Source organism: Microcaecilia unicolor, chromosome 7, assembly GCF_901765095.1.
Source record: "Microcaecilia unicolor chromosome 7, aMicUni1.1, whole genome shotgun sequence".
Lineage (NCBI taxonomy): Eukaryota > Metazoa > Chordata > Amphibia > Gymnophiona > Siphonopidae > Microcaecilia > Microcaecilia unicolor.
In genome coordinates this window covers 129,287,027-129,306,758 of record NC_044037.1, presented here as the reverse complement: position 1 = coordinate 129,306,758, position 19,732 = coordinate 129,287,027, and the positions used below count along the sequence as shown (strand labels likewise).

Here is a 19,732-nt window from a genome sequence, read left to right as displayed (position 1 = left end):
ATTTTGGATGTTTTTTGTAAAACGTCCAAAGTCGGACTTAGACGTCATATCGAAAACGCCCCTCCACGTCACATGCATATCTCTGGAATATAGGCACATATACTTACACCAGCTCTTTGTTACGTGTATACATATGTACATACCTGGTTATATCAGTGGGCATCTATTTTCCTTTATATGCACCAATCAGGGCCCTTGGGGAGAATCGCCCCGTAAAAGGGTAAATGTTCTATCTTTGAATTGTCAGCAGCACTATTTGGTTAGTGCTACTGAAAATGTTACTGACTGCTTCAGCACTATTTGATACTCAGCTGCTATGCATATAGTTAATTGGTTTAAGATAGGACACAAAGAGGCATATTTTCAAAGCACTTAGCCTTCCAAAGTTCCATAGAAACCTATGGAACTTTGGAAGGCTAAGTGCTTTGAAAATATGCCTCAAAAGCATGCTCTAACTTAAACTGCCCAGGTGTACGGACAGCAGCTGATCATCACCACTATTCAGTGTAGTGGTAGTGAAAGTGCTGCCTACATATATGCAGTGCCGCTGGTTCTACAGATAATAGAACTGAGCATACTTGGACAATTTAAACAGCACAAGCAGATTTATAAACACAAGTTGACTGCGGGTTTTATATATTTACTTGTTACTTTCAGCACTTTACAGCATCTTTAGGAAATTTGCTGAACCTAGCTGGGTAGGGTTTCAGGTAGAAATTTGCATGAAATTAGGTGGTTGAAATTTGACTAGCTCAGGGGAGTGGCAATGATGGCAACCTCAAGGTTGGGTGCTGCACGTGGTCTCTTTTGCCTGCATAATAATTGATTTCCTCAGTGCGAGATGCCTCATAAATAAAGGAAAGGAATTGTTAAAGCCTTACCATCGCCAGCCAGAACTTCATCCCTGTTACAGCAAACGCTTGACCACTACTCCACTCAATGACTACAGGAAAAGCCTGGAGTGGACTCTGCTGTAAAGCCGGCGGCAGGAGCTGCTACATATCATTGTCTCATCTGGGAACCTATATTCCACCATGTCCCTCCGCCATGTGTGAGGCGATAGCGGATCTCAATTTGTAGGTGGGTCTAAGTTTGAGATACATGGAGGGGCATTTTCAAAAGAAACGTCTAAGTTTGAATTTGAACGTCTTTGTAAAACGTCCAAATTCGGAGGCGGGGAAAAGGTCATTTTCGAAAAAAGATGGACATCCATCTTTCGTTTTGAAAATACCAAGTACGTCCTTGGATTCGGACGTCTTTGATTTTCAAAATCAAAGATTCCAAGTCTAAAATGTCCAAATGCAAGCCATTTGGACATGGGAGGAGCCAGCATTTGTAGTACACTTGTCCCCCTGACATGCCAGGACAGCAATCGGACACCCTAGGGGGCATTGCAGTGGACTTCATAAAATGCTCCCAGATACACAGCTCCCTTAGCTTGCATGCTGAGCCCCCCAAATCTCCCCAAAACTCACTACCCCCAACTGTACACCACTACCATGGTCCTTATGGGTGAAGGGGGCACCTATTATTATTATTTGTTACATTTGTATCCAACATTTTCCCACCTTTTTGCAGGCTCAATGTGGCTTACATATAACCGTTAACGGCATTAGTCGATTTCGGTCTGAACAAATACATGGTATAAATGAATACAAAGTGATATTGTGGTAGAATGAGGTACATGTATGGTAGGTACAATTGGGGGGAACTTAGGGAGGGAAAGGGGGAAGAAGAGAGTCAGATAATGTCCTTTACGGTCTTTGGTTACATTGTGTTGCAAGTGTCCAGGTATTTTTATGTTGGGTCGGTGGGGTATGCTCTTCTGAACAGGTCTGTCTTTAGTGCTTTCCGAAAATTTAGGTGGTCGAGTGTAGTTTTTACTGCTTTTGGCAATGTGTTCCATAGTTGTGCGCTTAGGTAGGAAAAGCTGGATGCATAGGTGGATTTGTATTTCAGTTCTTTGCTGCTTGGGTAGTGCAGGTTTAGGTATGATCGTGCAGATTTTGTGGTGTTTCTGGTTGGCAGGTCGATAAGGTCTGTCACGTATCCCAGTGCCTCGCCGTAAATAATTTTATGAACAGTCATGCAGATTTTGAAAGTGATACATTCTTTGATTGGTAGCCAATGCAATTTTTCTCGGAGTGGTTTGGCGCTGTCAAAACGTATTTTTCCAAATACAAGCCTGGCTGCTGTGTTTTGGGCGGTCTGAAGTTTCTTTATGATTTGATCCTTACATCCCGCATAGATTCCATTACAGTAATCTGCGTGGCTTAGTACCATTGACTGTACCATGTTACGAAATATTTCCCTCGGGAAGAATGGTTTCACGCATTTGAGTTTCCACATTGAGAAAAACATTTTCTTTATGGTAGATTTCGCTTGGGTCTCTAGTGATAGGTTATTGTCGATTGTTACTCCGAGAATTTTCAGGCTATCTGAGATAGGGAGGGTGTATCCTGGGGTGTTAATGTTTGTGGGTTTGTATGTATTGTATTAGGATGAGATGAGATGATGAGACAGTGTGTTTTTTCTGTATTTTTAGTTGGAATGCAATTGCCCATGAGTTCATGATGTTTAAGCTTAGCTTGGTTTCGTTGGTGATTTCCGCCAGATCATGTTTGTAGAGGATGTATAATGTAAAGTCATCAGCGTAGATAAATGTGGGTTTTGGAGGGCTCGCTGTTTCCTCCACAAATGTAACAGGTGGGGGGGGTATAGGCCTGTGTCCACCTGTCTGAAGTGCACTGTACCCACTAAAACTGCCCCAGGGACCTGCATGCACTGTCATGGACCTGATTATGACATCTGAGACTGGCAAGTAATATTTTTAATGATGTTTTTTGAAGGTGGGAGGGGGTTAGTGATCACTGGGGGAGTAAGGGGAGGTCATCCCTGATTCCCTCCGGTGGTCATCTGGTCATTTCTGGCACCTTTTTGTGCTTTATTCGTAATGAAAACAGGTCCAGGTGAAAACGTCCAAGTTTTCGTCTTGGACGTCTCTGCTTTTTTCCATTATGGCTCAAAGATGTCCAAGTCTTAGGAACACCCAAGTCCCGCTTTCAAAGGGAAATCGTGCCAAACGAATCTCATTGAGTTCTTTGATTGGGTGACTGGAGAATTGAATCAGGGACGAGCTATAGACATAATCGACTTAGATTTCAGCAAAGCTTTTGACAAGATTCCCCACAGGAGGCTCTTAAATAAACTGGACGGGCTGAAGATAGGACCCGAAGTGGTGAACTGGATTAGGAACTGGTTGACGGACAGACACCAGAAGTCGGTGGTTAATGGAATTCACTCGGATGAGGGAAAGGTGAGTAGTGGAGTGGCTGAAGGATCGGTGCTGGGGCCGATTCTGTTCAATATATTTGTGAGTGACACTGCCGAAGGGTTAGAAGGTAAAGTTTGCCTATTTGCAGATGATACTAAGATCTGTAACAGAGTGGACACCCGGGAGGGAGTGGAAAACATGAAAAAAGATCTGAGGAAGCTAGGTCTAAGGTTTGGCAATTAAAATTCAATGCGAAGAAATGCAAAGTGATGCACTTAGGGAGTAGAAATCCCTGGGAGACGTATGTGTTAAGAGGGGAGAGTCTGATAGGTACGGACGTTGCTTCTAGAATGTTAAGCGACTTCCTGTGTCATACGATGCTAATGCAAATTCATGGATGACTGGGGAAATTTGGAAGCAGTGGCTAAAGAAGTTAGACACTAGAATGCGGACACAAAAGCGTCAGATTTTACTACTACTACTACTACTACTATTTAGCATTTCTATAGCGCTACAAGGCGTACGCAGCGCTGCACAAACATAAAAGAAAGACAGTCCCTGCTCAAAGAGCTTACAATCTAATAGACAAAAAATAAAGTAAGCAAATCAAATCAATTAATGTGTACAAGGAGGAGAGGAGAGTAGGTGGAGGCGAGTGGTTACAAGTGGTTACGAGTCAAAAGCAATGTTAAAGAGGTAGGCTTTCAGTCTAGATTTAAAGGTGGCCAAGGATGGGGCAAGACGTAGGGGCTCAGGAAGTTTATTCCAGGCCTAGGGTGCAGCGAGACAGAATGCGCGAAGTCTGGAGTTGGCAGTAGTGGAGAAGGGAACAGATAAGAAGGATTTATCCATGGAGCGGAGTGCATGGGAAGGGGTGTAGGGAAGGACGAGTGTGGAGAGATACTGGGGAGCAGCAGAGTGATTACATTTATAGGTTAGTAGAAGAAGTTTGAACAGGATGCAAAAATGGATAGGGAGCCAGTGAAGCGACTTGAGGAGAGGGGTAGTATGAGTAAAGTGACCCTGGTGGAAGACAAGACGGGCAGCAGAGTTTTGAACCGATTGGAGAGGGGAGAGGTGACTAAGTGGGAGGCCAGCAAGAAGCAGATTGCAGTAGTCTAAACGAGAGGTGACAAGGGTGTGGATGAGGGTTTTGGTAGAGTGCTCGGAAAGAAAGGGGCGGATTTTACGGATGTTGTAAAGAAAGAAACGACAGGTCTTGGCGATCTGCTGGATATGAGCAGAGAAGGAGAGAGAAGAGTCAAAGATGACCCCAAGGTTTCGAGCTGAGGAGACAGGGAGCATGAGAGAGCCATCAACAGAAATAGAAAACGGGGGGAGTGGGGAGGTGGGTTTGGGGGGGAAAATGAGAAGCTCGGTTTTGGTCATGTTTAATTTCAGGTGGTGTTGAGACATCCAGACAGCAATGTCAGACAAGCACACTGAAACTTTGGTTTGGATGCAAGGTTTGTTGCTTTGTGATAATTGTGCTGCACACAGTGATGATGTCAGGCTGTCTAACGTCAAGGTGGTCTTCCTGCCACCAAACACTACCTCTCTGATCTAACCTATAGATCAGGACATAATAGCCAATTTCAAACAACATTATCGGGCTCTTGTGCTACATCATCTGATGTGCGTTATGGATGACCAGACTGGCAAGGATAAACATGCTGTTGAACTGGCTCGTAATCTATCACTGTTGGATTTCCTACATATGTAGAAAGAGGCCTGGAATCATGTTACACAGGGAACCATTCTGAACTGCTACAAGTGGGCAAGCTTTGTTAAGGATGTGGAGAGGCACAAAATAGATGCAGCTGTTGCAAACGCGTCAGATGAACAGGCTATTGACATCCCAGCCAGTGTTACTGAAGAGGAGTTTCATTACTACGTAGCTGTTGATTACGATCTACAAACAGCTGACGACAGCACTGATGTCGAGATATGCGCCTACATGCAGGCACCGGCTGATGATGAAACAGATGAAATGAGCAGCGAGGCACATGCTGACGAAATTCAACAACCTCCTGTCACTTTTGCAAGAGCGCTGGAGAGTCTCAACACCATGCAGGCCTATGTGGAGGCCACTGGATGAACAGTGCTATGACAGTTTTTACCATCTGGTAGATGTAGTCTATGGAACTCACAGACACAAGAGTTTACAGAGGACTATGACTGATTACTTCAAGTAAACCTAACGTCAGTTAACGGAGACTGTATAACGTCAGTTATCGGAGACTGTATACTGTACGTATAATAAACAGTACTGTACATATGTTTATCAGATGCCAAGCTTCTTTGGGTCACAATGGTTAAGTGCAACTTTTCTGTGGTCAGAAACTGTGGATTTATCCTGATGTGATTAAGAACATGCAGGACAAGAGAAGGCACTTTTTGGAAATAAGAGAGGATACAAATTGTACTTCCATTAATACAATGTATTGTAAGCCACACTGAGCCCGCAAATAGGTGGGAAAATGTGGGATACAAATTCAATAAATAAAATAAATAAATACTAGAGCATTGGGAGCAACATTTCTGCTGGCTTATCCATGTAAATGTGTTGTTCATTATTTAGGAGTAAAATATGTGTTTTTTTGAGCTGGAACATCTTAAGTCTTTCATTGACCTGAAAAGGACATCTGGTGGTGGATTATCTTCTGATGTAGGTGTTAGTTGAAATCTGTGGGATACTTTAGGTCCAATCCTTTTCAAATGTATACTTTTTCTTTATTAGATATCCTTGTCTACTGTACCATTCCCCCTCATTTATTGTGGTGTAAGGAAGGGTAAATATTTTGTGCTTTAACTATATTATTTTTTTTCCTTTTTCTTTAAGAATTCTTGGACAATATTTCTCTGTGTTTGTCACAAGTGGATACTTGTAAACTGTTAATATAATTGCAGTAAATACAAAATTATAAATGAAATTTGATTGGCTCAACTAAGGGCAGCTGGATTCCCCCACAACAACTTAATCAATTAGTGCTAAAAACCAGTGCTATCCAGCTTGGGAGAGTGGGGTAGTTATCAAGGTGCAGTAAAAGGCAAGCTTGGCCTGTTGTAGCTCTTTCACCTGTAATGGACCATTTAGAGAATTATGCTGTTCATGAGTAACACAGGCAACCCACAGTCCTCCAAATAATCACTGCTCATAAGGGCTGCATAAAAGTACTTAAAATGCTTATAAAACTGGGTGGCAGTATCTTGTGGCTTACTGAAAACTTGGTCATCTATAGAACTAAGACAAGAAACATATCTAGACCCCTGGCACTGCTTTGTTACCTGAGCCAATAATCTCCGTGGGCAATTTCCAAACCAATGATATTGGTATTTCCAATACAGCATCATCTTTCAAGCCCGCTCATGAATAAGGGAATTTAAACCAGTTTGCACTGCTAAAAAAGTCTTCCAAGCTCTTGCATAGGCTTCCAAATACAGGCCCATTTTGCAAGCGCCAGTTTTTTCTCAAGGCGCACGAAGCCTTCAGCTATACTTCCAGGCTCCAACAAAAGTGATAATGTTTCCTCTACGAACAGCCTTAGCAGTGTCCCAAAATAGCTGTGGTGTACCCAACTGCTGTTCATTAAAAGTGAAATAATCTTGCCACTTCTTAGACAAATAATTTTGGAAACCAATATCTCTCTGTAAGTAAGAAGGAAACTGCTACCCTTCCTGAGACTGTGAGAATCCTCCCAATTCCAGCTGCATCCGGATAAAGGAGTGATCAGACACCTCTTGTGGATCTATCTCAGTGCTGGAAACTCCTCCAGGCCCACAATTCTAGCACATAATCTATACGAGACCATGTGCCATGTGCCTGTGAAAGGTGTGTCTAATCTCTTTCACCTAGGTGCAGTAATCACCATGGGTTCACCAAGACCATAGTATTACAGAAATAGCGGTGTTACGTTCCTCACCTGTAGGACGGCCTGCACGGCCAGTTCGTCTTCGAGCACTTTCTTAGTAGCGGTGGCCAGCCATGCGGGCTGTCGGCATCGGCTGCTCGACCCAGTCTCGATGACCGGCCATGCGTATGGTGGCATCGGTCATATTCGGTCTGGTCTCGATGGCCAGCCATACTGAAGCGGCTGGGGTGGCCGGTCAGGTTGGCTATCAGCATCAGTCAGGCTCGCTTCGATGGCGTGGCCAGCCATTTTGGTTCGGCCCTGGAGGCCAGCCACGCGGACTGTCAGCATCCGGGAGGTGGGACTTCCCTCCGGCGCGGATCTTTCACCTCACCTGGTTGTGCGAGATTGGCCGTCTCTCGCTGCTGCTCCAGCCCTCTCCAGCAGCCAACCAACCCAGGGTCGTTCTCTCCAGCTGACTGGAGTTACTGCCGATGAGGGGACTATTTAGGAGCCACAGTCTCCTTCGTACTTTGCTTCGGCTTCTATCGTTATAGAGGTTTGGTACTTGTGATTGTACGTTCTGCTGTCTACTTTGCTGTCTGCCCTGACTATTGGACCAGACCCGACTATTCTCTGTACCGCTGCCTGCCCTGACTATTCTCTGTACCGCTACCTGCCCTGCCTCTTGGATTGGCCCTGACTATTCTCTGTTCTGATGCCTGCCCTGACTCTTGGATTGGACCTGGCTATTCTCAGCTTTGCTGCGTGCCACAGCCAGTGGCTGTGCATCCCCGCTCGTATCCAGAAGTCCTGGTGGCCACCTGCATCTGGGGGCTCAACTCCCGGGGAACAGTGGTCGCTCCCCAGGTGAAGCTAGGGGTTGTCCGGCTGCCTGACTGAGTACGGCGCTCCTCTCCAGTCCACCGTGCTCTGTCAAGGCACAAGGGCTCACTACCGCAGTATCGCAGGAATCATAACAAGCGGACCCCTTTCACCTCATTATGTTCTTCTGGGGCCCCTCTCCCTCAGGAGCAATCCAGTTCAAAATCCACAACTCTATTAAGATCACCCGCTATGATAAGGGGAGCAGAAAGCTTTCGAGCACACTAGCTCAAAAAAGGAATGATACTAGACATTAGGGGCATATACCAATAATAGCAAAAATCTAGTTCACTGGTATGTAATTTGTAAGAGCAGGTAACACCCCAGGGGATCCCCATTAAGCTCTCTCACCTCACAAGGCAGATTTTTACGAATAAGGACTGCTACTCCTCCTTACTTGTGGGCCGCAGTGGAAAAATATACCTCTCCCACCCAGCCCTTTTTAAGTTTAAGATGTTCAGTGTCAGTCATCTTAGTTTCCTGGAAGCAGGCAATATCTGCATGATGATGTTTCAGCAAAGACAGAATTTATTTTCACTTCACAGGGAAGGAGATCTCAGAAACATTCCAAGAAAGAATGTTCAAAGACCCATCACCCATGATGGTAAAAAAAGGGAGAAATTGAAGGTTATATCTAAGCACATCAAATTAGGGCTCCATCAGGGCTACCACCTCCTCGCAGAGAGAAAAGTACAATCTATCAAAATTAAGCATGATGTAGCATATAAAACCAAAGTAGGAACTAAACAACAAGAAGTAACATAACAAGTAAACTCAGTGTCCCGTGAGTAATAAAGCATCTCCCCAAAACCTCCTACCCTGCCTCTCCCCACTCTCCATTCCCCCAAACATAAAGCCCTCACTCCCCTACATCCAAAACTTTCCACATGTCCCAAGGTCAAAGTCCAGGGAAATAAAGACATATCACATTAGAATGCTATCAAGGCATACCCTTCATCCACCTAGCAAGAAAACAGGATGCTACAATAGAAAAAACAGTCCCCAACTCAGAGAAACTCTAAGAACACAGGAACAGGCCTCTATGATCCAGCCTAGCAGGTGTAACTCATACATCATCCAGCAAAGCAAGCACTTACTATCCATTTACCACACACATACAGTCACCCTTCGGAGGTGCCTGAAGGAATAGCAGAAGTGTTCAGCCAATCTTGTGCTTCCTGCACAGTATTAAATGTTTTCCATCTGCCCTCTGTGAACACCTTCAGCTGTGCTGGATATAAAAGCATAAAGTGCTGCTTCTGTTATGAAAGCACAAAGCAAAGAGGAGTAAACGCCTTCCTGTGCTCAGGGCCGTGCCAACACGGTAAGCTAGGTAAGCATGGCAGGGGGGCGCCGCTGCACCATGCTCACCTCGCTCGCCCTCCCCCCAACATCCCTTTTCTTTTTTTTTCCCATTTTAAATGTACCTCCGTAGCGGTTCCGGCAGCGCAGCGTCAGTGAAGGAGGCGGCGCTCCCAACGTCGCTAGCCTTCCCTTCGCTGTGTTCCGCCTTCTTCTGACATCAAGGAAATGACGTCAGAAGAAGGCGGAACACAGTGAAGGGAAGGCTAGCGACGTCGGGAGCGCCGCCTCCTTCACTGACGCTGCCGGAACCGCTACGGAGGTAAATTTAAAAAGAAAAAAAAAGAAAAGGGATGTTGGGGGGAGAGAAGAGGGCGGGCAGTTGAATTGAACAATGGGAGCGGGAGGGCAGGGGAGAGACGAGAGCATGGATGCGAGGGGGGGCGGTCATGGAAGGGAGAGAGGGAAATTGGAGGGGGCAGGGGACAGAGGGGCATGGATTGGGAGGGCAGGGCTCAGGGAGAGAGGGGAATTGCTGGATAGGGATGAATGGAGGGGGCAGGGGACAGAGGAGCATGGATGGGCATAGATTGGGAGGGCAGGGCTCAGGGAGAGAGGGGAATTGCTGGAAAGGGATTAATGGAGGGGGCAGGGGACAGAGGAGCATGGATGGGCATGGATTGGGAGGGCAGGGCTCAGGGAGAGAGGGGAATTGCTGGAAAAGGATTAATGGAGGGGCAGGGGACAGAGGAGCATGGATGAGCATGGATTGGGAGGGCAGGGCTCAGGGAGAGAGGAGAAATTGCTGGACATAGAGGGGAGGGAAGAAAGATGAAGGAGATGAAATGAGGGAAAAGGAAGAGAGGAGAAAAACTGCACATGGATGAAGAAAATAGGCAGAAGCTGAGGACCAGAAATGAAGAAGAAAGGAGAAAAGGAAAGAAATAAATGGAAAGGAAGCCCTGGAAACGGAGTTAAGAGGACAGATAGAGCAGAATCAGATACTGAGCCAGCATGATCAGAAAAAGAAAGTCACCAGACAACAAAGGTAGAAAAAAATCATTTTATTTTCATTTTAGTGTTTGGAATATGTCCACTTTGAGAATTTACATCTGCTATCTTATTTTGCAATGTATAGCAATCTGTTTCTAAGAATATTGCTGACAATTCCTGTCAGTGTGGCAAGTGGTGAGCGATCATTTTCACGGGGGGGGGGGGGGGGGGGGGGCACCGCCACCGCAGCCAACTGATAGTCTGCGGGGGGGGGGGGGGGGGGGCGCCAACTAATAGTCTGCAGGGGGGCGCCAGAGACCCTAGGCACGGCCCTGCCTGTGCTCCTTGAGTGCAGCCAAGTAATTCTGAAAAATATGTATAATATTGTCTTCATATTTAGCGCCATCCCAGTTCTGCTTGTAGTGGTGTAGCAATGCGATTTTCTGGGCATAGCAATAGAATTTGGCAATAATAGGCCATGGTCACACTTCCTCCTCTGTGTGACGGACCAAGTGGAGTGCCCACTCCAGTTGATAAGGCCTCGCTCCAGTCGAAACATGATTCTGAGAAATCAGCCATTCTTCTAGTATTTCTGGCAATCAATTCTCTGGCAGCGTTTCAGAGAATCTTATGAAACGCAAGTTGTCCCACCTGGAATGATTTTCTAGATCATCTAGCTTTGCTGCATGCTCCTTGACCAACGTATTAAGTGCCTCAAGATCATGCTGGGATGTCAGCATGCTGTCCTCTGGATCAGAGAGTCTGACTCCCAATTTGCCAGTACATCTTCAGACATTAGAGAGCAGCTGCTGTACCGACGTTAGTTGTTACAAAAGCAGTCCTAGGCACGGGTCCAGTGTTTGAACTACTTCAGCTTAATATCATCCTTAAGAGTAGGCACCACATCGTGGGGGGGGGGGGGGGGAGGGGGGGGGAGGGTGGCTGGAAAGTGATCCGCCATTTTGCCTTCTGCAGCCTTAACCCTAGATGCATCACGTTTCTGTCCTTTATTTGACATTGCATCCCCTGCCTTCACCACAAACTGTCCATATATGTGTCAAACGCATACAGAAGCAAAACCGATAGTCAGCAGTAGCACAGAGAGAGGTAGATTCTAAGGGTGCACCGGAGCAGCTACAGACCACACATCTTCCTCTGCTCACAGCATCATATGACCACTGCTACATACATTTAAAAAAATGTCTATCTCAAAATCATTAGTATATGTTCCTACAGCTATCTCGCTTCTTCCAACTATTACAGCTGTAATAAAAGAAAATCCATCATCTCTCTCTCCTTATTGTTCAAAAAAGAATAAGAGGGGGAGAAAAGAGAATCCCTGGCCTCAGTTTATACTTTTTTGGACAGCAAGGATTTCTTTCTTTCATTCTACTTTAATTGCCTGGAGACTTGTGGGATGGACTACAGGCACATTTTAAAAATGTTCTGGACAGCACCTCACTGGACTTTTTACCTGGGACTATCTTCTTGATGTTCTGGTTGACTAGACAATGATGTCCGTTCCAGATGATGACCAGATTTTTCTAATTCTGGCATTAAAACTTCTTAGAGATCAATCTTTTGCAAAAACTCTAGGAACACCTCAACTCAGAATGTGTCTGGGTGTGCAGATGGAGAAGATGAACAGGTCCCAGAAAGTATATATACTATTTAGAATAGATTCTGATGATGATTCTGTATTAACACTAATTAATCAGAAAATGATGCCATGGTTGCAAATTCTTTAAAAATTGGCAAACCAATGTTAGAATTAAATTTCCACAACTTTTGTTTTGCTTGTTGAACCTGGTGTTTCAGAATGTGCAATCTTTGGTGGAACTATGATGCGTTTTCTTTTACAACCATGCCAGAATGTGAGCCATGTAGGAAGCCCAGAATAGCTTGAGGACAAGAGCAGTGAGATCTATTACATAGTGGAAGAGCACAAGGGTCCTTTTTGGCACCCTAGAAACACTGTCATAGTCACCACAGATAAAAAAAAGAAGAAAATAAAGATCTTCTACAAAAGGTTAACAGACAAATAAAACAAGAGTGAAAATCACCAAATCCCAAATGATCAAGACTGTAAATACACACAAAAAAACACCGAGGTCCACTACAAACAAGACAAAGTCAAAAAGAAGAATGAATAGCGTGATCAAAAGGACTGTTCCAGGGCGGGAGATCCAGAGCTTCATTTACCCTGGGCTTATGGGCTGTGCTGGGGATTTGCAGAGCAGGTTTGGATTGGTGGCTGAGGCTGCATGTGTTTTAAAAAGTTTTTCTTCTAAAACTGTTTTTGATTCTATGTCTCACCTAAAACAAACGTAGGGAAAAAAAAACGCTGTTCTTTCACTTGCTGTCCTCTCTAAGCCTCTCTATCCTATTACTACTACTACTACAAATCATTTCTATAGCGCTACCAGTCATACGCAGCGCTTCACAATTACTAATTTGGATTTTCTGCTGTTGGTTTCTTCTTGAACTGTGTTGAATTTCTGTGCTGGTGATTTCCTATTCTGTGTGCTGAAGTTGTCTTAAAAGTGCTCCCTGGAACTGTGTTTTCTACCGAGTGAAGTAATCTGATTAACTTACATTAACAGATAGAGTCTTGGTACATGTGGGAACCAATGACATAGAAAAATGTGGGAGAGAGGTTCTGGAAGCCAAATTCAGACTTTTAGGAAGAAAGCTCAAATCCAGATCCTCTAGGGTAGCTTTTTCTGAAATACTTCCCGTTCCACGCGCAGGGCCCACGAGACAGGCAGAGCTCCGGAGTTTTAATGCATGGATGAGACAATGGTGCAAGGAGGAGGGTTTTAGATTTGTCAGGAACTGGGCAACATTCTTGGGAAGGGGGAACCTATTCCGAAAGGATGGGCTCCACCTTAACCGGGATGGGACAGGGCTGCTGGCATCAACATTTAAAAAAGAGATAGAGCAGCTTTTAAACTAGGAACAGGGGGAAGGCCGACAGTCGCACAAAAGCATATGGTTCAGAATAAGGTATCTTGCAAAGATATCGCCCGAAAAGAGAAGACAGGGTTTATTGATAGTGAGTATGAAAAAGAGACTGTAGTAGATTTGATGTCCATAAGTAAAAATAACAAAAATCAGAAAAAAGATAGCAAATTAGTACTGTCAAGTAATCAACATGCTGTAATAAGGAATAGCAAGTCTAGCTTGAAGTGTCTATATGTAAATGCTAGGAGCCTAAGACATAAGATGGGAGAATTGGAATATATTGCACTGAAAGAAGAATTGGACATAATGTCACGATGGTGACTATTTTCCTTGGCTGTGCTCACCTCGCCCTCTGGTGGCCAGAACCGGGGGCTGCCATAGACTGTCTTGCTGTCTTCCCTACACATTCCAGTTTTTCATTCCAGTCCGGTCCAGAGATTCTAGCCCTTCAGACTTGGTTGGAAGTTTGGCAGCTAGCCTCACCCTTAGCTGCTTTGAGCTTCCTGCAGCTGAGCCTCAGCTGCTGATTGCCTTTATTAGGCACCTGGCCCTTTCAGCAGGGCCTTTGCATCGTCTAAGGCCCCTGGCATGATGGTGTGCTCTGTTGCACTTCTGGTTATTCTGTTTCTTGTCTGAAATCTTTGCCTGGTTCTAGTCTAGTCTTTGTGTAGTTAGCTTGTACTTGGTTGCTTGTTTTCTAGTTTTATTTCTTGTTTGTATTTCCTGGTCAGGTCCTTGGTTAGTCTGTGTGTAGGTTAGCTGTTAGCTTTTACTGCTAGTTCCCTTCTTAGTGGCTGCTTGGCAGCTTTCTGTTCTTGCCCTCTTGTCTGTCAGTGTTTTTCCCTAGTGGCTGCTTGGCCGCTCTCAGTCCTTGCTGTTACCTGTCTTTGTACCCTTTTCAGTGACTGCTTGGCAGCTTTCAGTTCTTGTCCGTTAGCCTGTCCCCTTCCTGCCTAGTGTTGTATTGTCTGTCTGTGAGTCCTAGCCCAGTTTTCTGCCTTGCTTCCCATGTATATTCCTTTCCCCTCTGACCCTCAGTCCCCGTTCAGCCTAGTTGGTATCCAGTTCCTGCCCTGTCCAGTAAGTCTTGCCGGCCGCCTGCACCCAGAGTCTCAACTCCTGGGGAACGGCGGTCAAGTGCAGGTGAAGTCTAGCTGTTCCTGCTCTGCCTGTTCCAGCATGTTTGCCTCACCTGCAACTCTAGTCCGGGGTTCCAGTCCTGTTCTGCCTTGTCTCTGGTTTGGGGGTAGTTTTGCCTGCCACTGCCGCTCCACGGCAGTGGTCCAAGGGCTCACAAACCCAGTGTTTCCGTGAGAAGCCTAACACATAATAGGCATCTCTGAAACCTGGTGGAAGGAGGATAACCAGTGGGACACTGTCATACCGGGGTACAGATTATATTGTAGTGATAGGGTGGACTGGATTGGGGGAGAAATAGCACTGTATATTAACGAGAGCCTTGAATCAAATAGATTGAAAATTCTACAGAAAACAAAAGACCCCTTGGAGTCATTGTGGATTGAAATTCCAAGTGATAAGGGGAAAAGGATGGTGATAGGGGTGTATTACCATCCGCCCGACCAGGATGAGCAGACGGACGCAGTCATGTTAAAGGAAATTAGTGATGCTAATAAAGTAGGCAATGCAATAATAATGGGTGATTTTAATTACCCCTTATAACAAAGCAATTCTACTAAGATGTAACCGAGTATTGGAGGTGTACAATCGCTAGTATATATGAAATGTGGAGAAAAAAAGACTTCAGAAACCCTGGAGAATACTCCTTATGTGGAAACCACCTTTCAATTTTCGAGTACTCCTGTTCTTCAATCACTAGTCTTCACATATAGACTGGGTTAATGTAACATCAGGGCATGTTAGGGAGGTAAACTTCCTTGATGAAATAAAGGACAGTTTTATGGAGCAGCTGGTACAGGGGCCGATGAGAGAAGGAAACATTCTAGACTTAGTCATTTGTGGAGCGCATGATCTGGTATGGGAGGTTACAGTCCGGGGGCCGCTTGACAACAATGATCATAACAGGATCACCTTTGAAATTTGCTTTCAAAAAGGTAAACATAGGAAGTCAAATATGTTAGTGTTTAACTTTAAAAAAGGAAGCTATGATAAAATGAGAAGAACAGTATAAAAAAAACTTCGAGGAGCGACTGAGAGGGTTAGAAACCTACAACAGGCGTGAATGCTGTTCAAAAACACCATCCTGGAGGCCCAGGTCAAACATATTCCACGTATCAGAAAAGGAGGATGGAAAACTAAACGACAGCCGGCATGGTTAAAAAATGATGTAAAGGAGGCTATTGGAGCTAAAAAGGAATCCTTCAGAAAATAGAAGAAGGAACCGAATGAAGAAAATAAGAAGTGGCATAAGGAATGTCAAGTCAGATGCAAAGAACTGATAAGAAAGGCAAAGAGGGATTTTGAAAGAAAGATAGTTTTAGAAGTGAAAACTGATAGTAAAATGTTTTTTAGATACATTAAAAGCAGGAAGCTGGCAAAAGAATTGGTTGGCCCGCTGGATGACCGGGGTGTAAAAGGAGCGATCAGGGAAGCCAAAGAAATAGCAGAAAAATTAAATGAGTTCTTTGCTTCGGTCTTCACCGAGGAAGATTTGGGTGTAATACCGGTGCCAGATAGGGTATTCGAGACTGAGGAGTCGGAAAAACTTAATGAAATATCTGTAAACCTGGAAGACATAATGGAGCAGTTCTGCAAACTGAAGAGTAGCAAATCTCCAGGACCGGATGGTATTCATCCCAGGGTACTGATAGAACTAAAAAATGAGCTGGCAGAGTTACTGCTAGTGATTTGTAATTTATCCTTAAAATTGAGCGTGGTACCGGAAGATTGGAGGGTGGCCAATGTAACGCTGATATTTTAAAAAGGTTCCAAAGGAGATCCGGGAAATTATATACCGGTGAGTCTCATGTCAGTGCCGGGCAAAATGGTAGAGACTATTATCAAGAACAAAATTACAGAGTACATTCAAAAGCATGGACTAATGGGACAAAGTCAACATGGATTTAGTGAAGGGAAGTCTTGCCTCACCAATCTGCTGCATTTCTTTGAAGAGGTAAACAAACATGTGGACAAAGGTGAGCTGGTTGATATTGTGTATCTAGATTTTCAGAAGGCATTTGATAAAGTCCCTCATGAAAGACTACAGAAGAAATTAGAGGGACATGGGATCGGAGGTAGTGTCTTACTGTGGATTAAAAACTGGTTGAAAGATAGGAAACAGAGAGTAGCGTTATATGGTCGGTATTCTCAATGGAGAAGGGTAGTTAGTGGGGATCTCAGGGATCTGTGCTGGGACCTCTGCAATTTAACATATTCATAAATGACCTAGAGATGGGGGTAACTAGTGAGGTAATCAAATTTGCTGATGACACAAAGTTATTCAAAGTCATCAAATCGCGGGAAGACTGTGAAAAATTACGTCTCTGCTCACCTCGCCCTCTGGTGGCCAGAACCAGTGGCTGCTATGGACTATCACCCGTTCCAGACTTTAGCCCAGTCCAGTCCGGATCTTCCAGGCTGCCAGACTTCTCTGTCTTGTTTGGCCCTGCACAGCACCCGTAGCTGCCTGGTGATTGTTGCAGCTGAGCTCCAGGTGCTGCTGGGCTTATTAGCCATTTTGATAATTTCTGCCTTTGTCTTTGCATCGCCTAAGGCCCTGAGGTTTGTCAGTGTGCTGTGTGCACGTCTGCCTAGTCTGTTTTTTCTGTATTGATTCTTGCCTGAGATTCTTGTCTGTTCTAGTAAGTCTGCGTGTAGTTTAGATTAGGTTGTTGCTTGTTCTCGTCTTGTTTCTGAGTTGTAGTTTTGTGTCTAGTCCTTGTCTGTTTGTGTCCTGGTGGCTGCTCTGCAGCTTTTAGTTCTGTGTCTTGTTATTTCAGTGTTTTGTTCCCTGTTTTTGTGGCTGCTTGCAGCTTTCAGTCCTGCCCATTAGCTTTCCCTTCCTTGCCCTGCGGTCCCTGTATTTTTCCTTTCCCCTCTGCCCCTCAATCACGGTGCAGCCTTGTTGGGATCCTGTTCCTGCCTGTCCTATAAGTCCTGCTGGCCACTTGAAGCCAGGGGCTCAACTCTTGGTGAAAGGTAGCCAAGTGCAGGTGAGGTTTAGGGTACCTGCTCAAGTCCTGCCTGTTTGCCTCTGCTGCAACTCCAGTCCGGAGTTCTGTAGGCATGTATAAATAACTAACTCTTATGGGAAAAGCAACCCAATGAGTAATTCCCACGTTCCCGTTTACAGAAGTCTGGCTAAACAACTTCTTAGCTCTGCCTAGGGGTATTATTCTACAGGAACCTGCCTCTTCTGGTGCCTATACCAGAACTTTCCTTCCATTGTAGAGAACTGTGATAAAGAAAAGTCACAGCTGATATATATTAGAATTTATTATAAAGATAAGAAAATATAAATGATACACTCTGCAATAAGGCTTAGGTACAAATATAGAGACCTTATGCTGATAAGAAAACTATAGAATGTATTGTCTAACTAAAACACTGTTATCACTGGTTACTAGGTTATACACAATCCTGATTTGTAACTGACTAGGTCATGAAGTAATACAGTTAGCAGCACATCTTCCTGACCACAGTTCTGAATTAACCCGCCTTTGCTGAGGTAAGAACCCACTCACTAATCCCAGACTAATCGGAAATAAATCCCTGTAATTCTCACCAAACTGACTCTTGGGTGGTCTCTCAGATGAGGTTGGCACAGGTTTTCCCCCTTAGACTCAAACTGTCTTCCAAAGCGAGTCAGTCTTAGAGAATAGCCCAGGCTCTCTGCAGCAAGCAGGATTACAGTCACTCTGGCCGGTACAGCTGGACCAACAGGTACTTTCTTCAGATAGACAGTTCACAAGGTTGTGGACCACTTCAGGTCTCGCTGGTCTTCTCTCCAGCTACCCCGTCTTCCAGGCGAACCACACAACTTCTGCCAGACCCTTTTCTTATCCTCTCATTCCTGCTCTTCCAGTATGGCGGTGCTTATTCTCAGGTGAACAGACAGCAACCAATCATGATCTTGTCCAGCTCCTTCCCTGAGCAAGAAACGACCTTTTCTTGACCTTCAAATTGTTGCATTGAGATGGGCATTCCTGTCTCTCATCAGGCTTGCTGGCGCCATGGTCTTACTCCCTTTTCCTTATCAGGGAGGTAAAAGAGGGGGCAGGTAGCCCACTGCATGTCCTTGAGTTTTTCCAGGCCTGCCAGTGATTTACCACAAGCAGAGAGCTGACACAAACAGAAAGTTGAATCTGCTTGCTCACTGAAGTACAGGGTCATAGTTCACAGACTCCATCTTGATATAGTTGTATTAGATTGTAAGCTCTTTGAGCAGGGACTGTCTTTCTTCTATGTTTGTGCAGCGCTGCGTACGCCTTGTAGTGCTATAGAAATTCTAAATAGTAGTAGTAGTATTCACAGGCTGAGACCAGCAGAGTGAGACTCACAGGGAAATAGCCCTACAGTTCCAGTCCTGTTCTGCCTAGTCTCTGGTGTGGGGTGGTTTTGCCTGCCACTGCCGCTCCTCGGCAGTGGCCCAAGGGCTCACAAATCAGTTTCCAGCTTTGAAAACGTGACACAAGAGGACCTTATGAGACTGGGAGACTGGGCGTCTAAATGGCAGATGATGTTTAATGTAAACAAGTGCAAAGTGATGCATGTGGGAAAGAGGAACCCAAACTATAGCTACGTCATGCAGGGTTCAGCGTTAGGAGTCACGGACCAAGAAAGGGATCTAGGTGTCATCGTTGATGATACATTGAAACCTTCTGCTCAATGTGCTGCTGCAGCTAGGAAAGCAAATAGAATGTTGGGTATTATTAGGAAAAGGATGGAAAACAAAAATGAGGATATTATTCTGCCGTTGTATCGCTCCATGGTGCGACTGCACCTCGAGTATTGTGTGCAATTCTGGTCGCTGCACCTCAAAAAAGATAGAGTGGAATTAGAAAAGGTGAAGAAGGGTGACAAAGATGATACAGGGGATGGGACGACTTCCCTATGAGGAAAGGCTGAAGAGGCTGGGGCTCTTCAGCTTGGAGAAAAGGTGGCTGAGGGGAGATATGATAGAGGTCTATAAGATAATGAGTGGAATGGAAAGGGTCGATGTGGAACATCTGTTTACGCTTTCCAAAAATACTAGGACAAGGGGGCATGCGATGAAGCTTTAGTGTAGTAAATTTAGAACAAATCGGAGGAAATTTTTCTTCACTCAACACGTAGACTCTGGAATTCGTTGCCAGAAAAAGTGGTTAAGGCGGTTGACTTAGCAGAATTTAAAGAAGGGTTGGACGGCTTCCTGGAAGAAAAGGCCATAGAATGTTATTGAATGGATGTGGGAAAAATCCACTATTTCTGGGATGGACGGGACAAATTGTTTGTTCTTTTGGCCGCTGTCAGAGACAGGGTGCTGGGCTCGATGGACCCTTGGTCT

At 44.9% G+C, this 19,732-nt stretch overlaps 1 protein-coding gene across 1 annotated transcript in view; it reads right to left on the bottom strand.

Annotated features, from left to right (window-relative positions):
* COL6A1 (collagen type VI alpha 1 chain) overlaps positions 1-19,732 on the bottom strand; it is a 422,434-nt gene that overhangs the window by 85,512 nt on the left and 317,190 nt on the right. The window contains 1 exon segment of the mRNA XM_030210386.1: positions 570-577. Within this exon segment, the coding sequence (XP_030066246.1) occupies positions 570-577 (8 nt within the window).